Below are 9,612 nucleotides of genomic sequence, written 5' to 3' on the forward strand. Positions count from 1 at the left end.
GTCCCCTACTCCTCCGCCATCTTAACCTCTCTTTTCTTTTAAAGACAGGAAATGTTTTGATGCTGATTAGAAGAATCCATTAGAAAGAAAAATTGAAGAGGGGGCAGATAACTATAGGAATACACTGGAAGACAGAAGAGTTGATCTTTGATAGGAGTGGGCACATACCTGTCCATTAAAACAGGAAGGAGAGGCAGAGAAAATGGGAACAAATGCAAGGTGGTTGATCTGGCAGTGTCAGGTGCTAAGTTCCTGCCTGAGTGCAAATAAGTGAGGTCATCATCTCAGATTAGAGGAGGGACAGATAGCTTGCTGAAGGTGTAAGGAGAGAGAATTTGTGAAATAGTCACAACTATTGACCTAAAGGGTGGGAAAGCAGACTTGCTAGGGAAATATAGTTGAATGCCCATGGAGATTTGTAATCCTGAATGGACAGTGAAAACCAGTTGGCATAGTTGGGTTACCTTTCTGTAGTAATACTTAGTTGCTCTGGGGTATATAGAGTATAGACAGAAATTTGAGTCTAATTAGGGTTGGTGTTTTGCCAGGCAAATGCAATGGAGGAAGGGCACAAGGGAGTTCAGAGTATTTGCAAAAAGAGTGATCATAATGATGGAATCTAGGCTGGATAGAAAAAGAAATGAGGTTGTGAGGAGAGTAATAGAGAAAAAGTTGTAGAATCCATGGAAGAGAGATTGGAGTATAAGAATAAGAGATCTGGAAGGATAAAAGGTGGAAATAGAGTTCCTCAAAATGGAGATTTTAGAGGGGGTAGAGTTATTGGTGATGAGAAACACAAGACGATTCCCATGGGTGGCCGAGGTACAGTGGCGGAAGAGATCAATGCAGATGAGGAAGAAGTCAGTAGATAGGGCATTTGATGGTTCTTCCTTATGGATGTTGAAATCTATCCATGAATGGAAAAGCTGGAAAGGAAGTCAGTGAGCCAGGAGCTGAAGTCATGAATGAGTGAGCGGGATTGCCCAGGAGCTCTGTAAAGTGATAGCCGTGAGGATAGATGATGGCTGATGGAGTTTCACAGTGTGCCCTTCGAAGGAGCTGCGGAGGAGAGTGTCACAGTGGTTCAGAAGCAGCACAGGAATGAGCAGGAAACCTACCCCCTCACCAAAGGCATGAGAGGAGAGCAGGTCATTCCTGAGAACTCACTGTGCAGGAAGACAGAACTGGCAACAGACAGCCTGGTTTCAGTTAGGATAACAAGGTGAAGGAACCATCCAGAGGTGAGACGGTACGGGACTTTTTTGAAGACACACTGATTCCAGAGGGAGGAGGTTTGGAACTCAAGGAAGGTTGAGGTATTGAATTGTATTTACAGATAATGGTAAGAATAAAGGTCTGGGGCAAGATGTAGAGCCCCAGAGACAAAGAGATCAATGGGATCCAGCTAAGCCACATGGGATGAGTCCTGGATAGGGTTTGGGAGGAGGGACAAAAGGAGCAGTTAGCTCCAGCTGTAGTCTTCAGTTTACTAGCCACATGTGGCTACCAGGCACTTGAGTGTAGCTAGTCTGAACTGAGATATGCTGCAAATGGCAAATATGTACCAAATTTTGAAGACTTCATACAAAAAAAAACCTCAATAATTTTTATATTGGTTATGTACTGAAATGATAACATTTTGGATACACAGAGTTACATAAACTATATATAATTAAAAATATTTCACCTGTTTCTTTTTACTTTCTATGTGGCTGCTAGAGAATTTTAAATTACATCTGTGGCTTGCATTATATTTCTGATGGACAGCACTGATCTAGAATATTTTGCCAGAAGTTGAAGAGCTTCTGACCACTGTTTGTTCCTATGTAGGGAAAATCTCACTGGAGCCCAAACATCAAATCTGTTTTGCATTTTGTTATTGTTTCCTCCCCCCTATATACATGAATCTGCATTTGCTACCATTGAATTTCATTTTAGAAAACCTTTTCCCACTCAATTCTATTATGTCATTATGTGAAGTTTTTATTACATTTACTTTAATACTAACCAATCCACAAAGTAGCAACTTATCTCCCTGATATTGTGATACCTGGTTACTATGTGCGATAACTTCCTATTCTTTGAAAACATAGGCCCTTTTTAAAACACCCTGTAATCTGACTTCAAGATATTTAAAAACAATCAAGCCAAGTTGATGACATAGTTTTTCCTGACAGCAGCAGATGCAGCATCAAAGGTTTAAGGTTTTTCCTTTACTAATCTTAAAATGCTTTGTAAAAGCCACTAGGTAGGAATTTTGATACCATTGTTAACTTTATGAAACAGATTCAGAGAGATTGTAAGGCTTTTTTCATGCCAGAAAACCAAGTTCTTAGTTTTCAACTGTTTTTCCTGTGCTTTGATCTCAGAGCATTTATTGTACCAGGTAATAAATTACAGTAATCCCAAATATGACATTTTAAGCAGATCATATTTCATTACCACGAAAAGGCTTAGGAAATCTGGGTTCTCATGTGCTTTGGGCCAGAGTTCATAATAATGCACAATGAGAACAGCAAAAGGATAAAATCAAATATTATTGTTAATCTTTGAAGAAAAAATATATAAATATATTAATGCAAAACATCTGAAAATTGATTTTACCAACCGGACAAATTACTCAGTTTATAATATTTTCCAGTCTATAAAGTGTTCATATAAAAGTATCCCTAGTAATTGTGTGTCTGATAAGTCAGCAGCAAAACCCCCAAAAGTTACACTAATTTGCTGTAGATCATGTTAATAGATATTATAGAGGTTTTATATTTAACAAAATAATATAAAGTTATTATAATTGACAAGATAATACAGAGTTATTATAAATGTTTCTACTTGTTAAAAAAAACTCAAATGTTTAAAAATCACATTAAGGCCCTTTTTTTGACTAATAGCAGCTAAACACAGTTTGCTAAGGACCCCGACTTGGTCATACCAACCTGTTAAGGCATTGCTTACCACTTTTAACTTTCAGAAGTCAGGCCAGGAGCGCCTGGGTGGCTCAGTCAGTTAAGTATTTGATTCTTGGTTTTGGCTCAGGTCTTGATCTCAGGGTCATGATCTCAGGGTCATGAGTTCTGACCCCGCATCAGCCCCCACACTTGATGCAGAATCTGCTTGAAATTCTTTCCCCTTCTTCTCCTTCCCTATCTGTTCCTCCTCTTGCTCGCTCTCGCTCTCTCACTCGCTCTCTCTCAAATAAATAAGTAAACCTAAAAAAAAAAAAAATTCAGGCCAGGGCCTGAAATTTATATAACAAAGCCAGAATCCTTGGCAAATAAGGATTCTGGTTGGAAAGTTTTTGGGCTAATCATTTTTCTACCTCAGAGGCCTTGGCTTTCTGCAACGTTCTTGTAGATCCCACCTTTCCAGGCCTAAAGATAAACGCTAAAATACACTATTTCCTGAGGTTCTCTGTATATAATGAGGATACGAACATGCGTATATATTTCAGATCTTTTCTAAAACTCCCCCTTCCTTCATGACTGTTAAGGAACTGGATGGATATCGTAAGAGGTAAACTTGAAAAATGTGTAATGTGTTGCAATTATTTTTTCAAAATACATTCATCTAGGTGGCCCATATCCGAGCAGAAAGAGATATTTTGGTAGAAGCAGATGGTGCCTGGGTGGTGAAGATGTTTTACAGTTTTCAAGATAAGAGGAACCTTTATCTGATCATGGAATTTCTCCCTGGAGGTAAAAACAAACATAATAGCAATGACAGACTGACGCAAGCACATCTTTATATGTAATTATTATCCTATTGGTTAGGGTTCCTGTTCTCTTCCTAGCAGTAATGGTTTTTCCAATAGTTCCTCCCATAATAATGCTAATTTTTACCACAAATCAGATTATTTTGAAGGGATGATAAATTTGGGACATTTTAAATACTACCAGTCTGGGTTTACAGGGTATAATTAGATTGTTGCAGGTCTGGAGTTAAGAACCGTAAGTCACTAAAGAGAAAGACAAACAACCCAATAGGTAAATGATAGACAATATATGGAAGAGAGACTCTGGCTAGCTTATAAATACATAGGAAAATGTTCAACTCTGCTCATATTCAGGGAAATGCAAATTAAAACAAGAATGAGCTACCATTTCACACGTGTCTGATTAATAAGAACATGAAGAGTCTGATGAGGCTGTGGGAGGAACTGGCCTCTCTTGTATCTAAATTAATCTGTAACTCGTAGGGTGAGCAATTCATAGATACCGGTGAAGTTGAGAGTACATGTGTCCTACAACCCAGGAATTTCACAACTAGTGTGTTCCCTAAAGATTCTCCTGGGCACACGCACGAGAGACCTGAGAGATCACTGAAGCATGGTTGTGATAGTGAAAAACTGCAAGCAAGATAAATGTCCCTCAGTAGAATGGATAAATAAAATGTAGCAAAATTATGCGCTGAAATATTTTACAGCAGTTAAAAGTCAGGAGCTCTATCCATTTCAATAAGATCTCAGAAACGGTAGAGGAGTAAAGCAAGCTGTGGAATTATATGTACAGTTGATACCATTTACGTAATTTTTCAAAAATATGAACGACCATAATTTCATAGGTTAAGATATATGTATATGAAAACATATTTTAAAAATAAACGAGAAGGATATCCACCAAACTAAATCCACGATAGTGGTTACTCAGCAAAAAGGGAAAGGGGAATAAAATGGGGTGGAGGACAAAGAACACTTCTACACGTTTGTTTGTTTGTTTTTAAAGACCCGAGGTATAAAAAATATTAACAGTTGTCATTTCTGAGTTGTAAGTTCACTATTGTTTATCCTTTGCCCCTTTTTAAAGAAAAAAATTCCTTGAAAATAAAAGACTGTCTTTTAGTGGGATAATGTTCTAATTTTGATGGACTGAAGAGCCCTGAACATTTCTGAAACTTGAATTTGAAAGAATATATCTCATTTCCAGGTGTGCTTCCTCGGATTCATTTCTCAGTTCAGCATAGTTTCCTCAGCAACTTATTCTGGATGTTGAGCGGCGCATATTACTTCATTATCATCTCTGCTCTGATTTGATTCACCTGCTTTCTACCTTAAAAATCATTAAATGTCATGAAACTTTTGCTAAGGGAATGATGCTTTTTTTACTTGGCCCTAGCGACGGTTGGAGGCATACTGAGTGGGTCGTACAATGCAAAAATCAGGCATAGGTTGCACAGATACAGAGGAAGCTTGAGGCGTTTCTAATGCATGATACTTATTTTCCCTTCTGTAGGTGACATGATGACATTGCTAATGAAGAAAGATACTTTGACAGAAGAGGAGACACAGTTCTACATTTCAGAGACTGTTCTAGCAATAGATGCAATCCACCAGTTGGGTTTCATCCATCGGGATATTAAACCAGACAACCTTTTATTGGACGCCAAGGTATGTGAGCAAACTGATGTATTATTGGGTTGCTGATTATTTTATGGAGTAATAGAGCTGACTTTGTGATTGAATGGGCAACTACCATTTATATTATTGCTCAACTACGCGATGTCATAGAATGAAGCGATGGCAGAAGACTCAGGAGTGAAATGGCATGAAGGGAGGGTGGCTGTCTTTATCTTCTTCCATTTTCTACTTTTAAAAATCGTCATCATCAAATATTTATAATTTTACATATCACCTATAGGAATTCTTATAATGCTAACGCTTATTATAATGATTGCATATAAAAAGAAGAATATATAATAAGGCTTTTGTTTCAAAGTTAATACAATCTCTTGATTTTACTGGATTTTTTTTTAGGGTCATGTAAAATTATCTGATTTTGGTTTATGCACGGGATTAAAGAAAGCTCATAGGACTGAATTCTACAGAAACCTTACACACAACCCGCCCAGTGACTTCTGTAAGTTTGATCCCCCCCCCCGACCCCGGGTAACATAGTGTAGCTGGTTTAATTCAGTATTGTTGAGCACTCAAAGTTCTCCTCTTCACCTCACTTCTTAAACCAATGTATTTCACATGCCTGTTTGTGAATTTGTTTTTTGGTGGAGTTTTTTCCCCTCACGATTACAGTTTTCTCTTTGAAATTAGCATTTCAGAACATGAACTCAAAGAGGAAAGCAGAAACATGGAAGAAGAACAGGAGACAGCTGGTAAGTTAGCCATGTCTTTAAGAAAGTTTGCCCTGGTTCATAAAATTTCACCGGGGTTTTGCTTGATCATTGCCTGTCTTCACAATCATTAGTACTTACTGTGTAGCAATGATAGAGCTGCTTCTGGGATCACATAGTTCTCTTAGTTTCTCTGTAACATTTCCTTGCCTGACAAGTGAATGCTAATTTTTACTTTATGATTTAACTTTAGAGAATTTTATGGCTCATACCTATAATTAAGTAATCTGTGTACTAGTAATTAGCACTTAATATAAAACTCACTGAGATGAGTGTGATTGTAGTGAATGCCCTGTGTGTTCCATTTTCATTCTTGTTCTGAAACAGCAAATGCCAATCAGCATAAGTAAGGTGGTTGTGTGTTTCTAAGAACTTCTTTATAGACAAAGTAAATAGGAAGTTTGGCATGTTAGCAGATAAAACAGATAAAATAAAATTAGAAAGCGGACTTTACCACAGATAAACTTAATTACTCTTTTAGTGGGAGTGGAGTGAACTACTTTTACCCCACACTATTTCTCCTTTATTACTTAGTGAATATAAGAATTGTTTGCCCCTTTTTCTCTTCCCTTTATCCTGTTAACTAGGTCCATGAACATTCTCAGGGTTAGGAATGTGCCTTTTGGCTTGGTTTTCCTGATCTCTTGTATAGCCCGGCACATACAGACACTCTACAAATATTTGTTAAATTCAACTGAGTGATGAAAGGGAAACTAATTCAGCCTTCCCTCTGAGTATTGGATGAGGTAAATAGACTGAAAGATAATAGTCCGATACCCTCTCTAACCAAATAATGTGACCTTTGCATGGTCGAACTCATTCTGTCAATGGCCCAGGTAATTAACTGCAAGCTTCCTGTGCTTGTAAAACATTTCAGTGTTTTTAAAAGTTAAAAAAAAAAAGAGTTTTAAAACGATGGAGCTATGAATTAATGACGAAAACTTCCTTCTACTTTTAAATGTGCTACTTTCAGATCAGATTATACCACTGAGAGAAGAATTGCAGTATTTCCTACTTTTAAGGGGAAAAATGAATACTGCTTAAAAATATGGTAGGTCCCTGAGCTAAGAGGTTCAGGGTGGGGAGGGATGGGCTGGGTGAAAGGAACCTTGTTCTGCTTGAGAATGGGAGACCCTGAGTCCCTACGTTGGGGGAGGCCTGTGATAGCAAGACTCTTAGGTCGAACAGCCCTCTTCCCTCTGCGTTCAGAGGAGCACTGCTCAAGTGATCTAAGGAAGGACTGGTTTTTAGAGGTTCCAATCTGTTGCAGACAAGCACTTTTGTAAAACAGGATAGAAATAAACCACTAGAAAGTCAAATAAAAAGGTAGGCATTCAAAAGACAGACCCATTTAAAAGTTATTATTGTCATAAGATGTAACAACAGACATAAAATCACTTTGTCAAAGTGCCCTACAAAAAAAAAATATGGTGGGAATCCGACTTACTGAGTATTCACAGGTGATCACTCCTGTCGTTTTTTACTATTCTTGTGGCCATTATCATGACTTCTATCAATGTTTATGGACCAAGGGAGAAGTAGAGAATACTCTTAGTATTTTGGGTAGGAAATCCTTTAGATCCTGTATCCCCCACCCCAACTAAACACCAGTCAGCAACCCCCTCAGGTCCTTGAAATGATGACACCTGCTGGCACACAGTTTCAATTACTGCCCTTCATTGACAACTACTACCTTAAATCATTTTTGTAAGATTTTATATGAATTAAGAATGAAAAACTCTATTGCTTTCTAATGGATAAACAGTGCCCTGGAATTAGGTTTATAATGAAAATACCCGATGTTTATATATATATATATATATATATATAGTAGGTTGTAATTTACAAGGCACATTCCTTTTCTTGTTTCATCCTCATAACAACTGTGTTAGGGCTGTATTATTACTGCGGTTTCCTGTAAGCAGAAGCTCAGACGGCTTGAATCAGTTGCCTGAGAACGCATTAGTAGCGAGTGGGGAACTCAGGCCCACTGGGTTCAACCTCTTTTTTCTTTTTGAAATGGATTGTTAACCTTAAAAATAAAACAGTTATTTTGCAAAAAAGAAAAAAAGAAAAGGTTTATTTGGGAATACCAGAGAATTGCAATTTGGGACAGGCAAGCTATGACAAAACCACTAGCAACTCTAACAAACAAAGAAGTGAAATAGTATTTTAAGAGAAGAAGGAGGATTTGGAAGGGGCTGTTTTGAACGAAAGTCCATTGGAGAAAAGCAAGAGTTCAGGCTGGTGAAGGTCTCCCTTTGGCTGAGTTGCAAGCGTAGTTGATTTCTTATAGGAGATGCAGTGTACATCTTTCCCTGTTGGGGCCCATAACTGGTGATTCTTCTCCTGTTGATGATTCCTCTGAAGGGGTCTGTAATTGACAGTCCCTTCTGTAATTGACAGCGAGTAGTACAGTAGTATAGCTCCCTTTCCTAGCATCCTGAGTCCACTTTAGTGAGCTGTCCTTTTGTTAATTTTCACAGGATTTAGGGCCGAATATATAAATAATTTAGTTGAGCTTCTGGGGGGGGTGGTCAGAAATCATGTCTTAAATAACATATTTGACTCGGTACCTATCACTAAGCTTTCTACATGATAAACACGCAAAACAAGTATTAAATGAAAAATTAACTGCTGTATATATTGCTTTTCCCAGTAGTGAGCCATACTCAGATCTTTCAAGAAATATTTAAGAATGCTGGTTTGATAAGCTCTTCCTTTGCAGGCATATTCCACAGTTGGGACACCAGATTACATTGCTCCAGAAGTATTCATGCAGACCGGTTACAACAAATTGTGTGACTGGTGGTCTTTGGGAGTGATTATGTATGAAATGCTAATAGGTATGTTTTATCATTTGTTTATGTACCTACTATATAAATTTCTGTGAATGCCACTGATGGAACATGTTACAGATATCATGGGCTAAAATGACTGAACTCTTTGACATCCCCCAGTGTCAACAATGATAAATACCAGCGAGCTCTGTAGGGATTCAGAAAGAGGGTATTTAACCAGAACTCCCATGTGTCAAAATTGTAGCTGCATGGGGTTTCGGATAAAGGGTGCAATGCTTTGAATCCTTTATTTTATTGCCTTTATTAGCACTTTTATTATAAATTGATGAATGGTGACATCTTTCGTTGTTGAATAGAGCCCTTTGGGCTATTTCGTTTCTTGTGGCACATATACAGTAGGTACAGCATATTTGATTATTAAAGTTGATCAAACTTGCGTTTTCTCTCATATGCAGGATATCCACCTTTCTGCTCTGAAACTCCTCAAGAAACATATAGAAAAGTGATGAACTGGAAAGAAACTTTGGTATTTCCTCCAGAGGTACCTATATCTGAGAAAGCCAAGGACTTAATTCTTAGGTTAGTGGTGAAATCCTTAGAGGAGTTTATGGTATTTTAAAACTTCACAGCTACCTAAAAAGATCGAATTGCCCATTTTACTCTTGTGGGAGGAGAAGGACCACCCCTGGTT

General features: G+C 37.9%; 1 protein-coding gene across 1 annotated transcript in view; it reads left to right on the forward strand.

The window, feature by feature from the left end:
* Positions 1–9,612, forward strand: part of STK38L (serine/threonine kinase 38 like) — an 88,584-nt gene that overhangs the window by 62,072 nt on the left and 16,900 nt on the right. Inside the window, exons 5-10 of the mRNA XM_034646010.1 lie at positions 3,572–3,695; positions 5,229–5,383; positions 5,750–5,852; positions 6,041–6,102; positions 8,849–8,966; positions 9,377–9,500. Coding sequence (XP_034501901.1) covers positions 3,572–3,695; positions 5,229–5,383; positions 5,750–5,852; positions 6,041–6,102; positions 8,849–8,966; positions 9,377–9,500 — 686 coding nt within the window. The remainder of the gene's footprint in view (positions 1–3,571; positions 3,696–5,228; positions 5,384–5,749; positions 5,853–6,040; positions 6,103–8,848; positions 8,967–9,376; positions 9,501–9,612) is intronic.

The sequence above is a fragment of the Ailuropoda melanoleuca genome, chromosome 16, assembly GCF_002007445.2.
Source record: "Ailuropoda melanoleuca isolate Jingjing chromosome 16, ASM200744v2, whole genome shotgun sequence".
Taxonomy (NCBI): domain Eukaryota; kingdom Metazoa; phylum Chordata; class Mammalia; order Carnivora; family Ursidae; genus Ailuropoda; species Ailuropoda melanoleuca.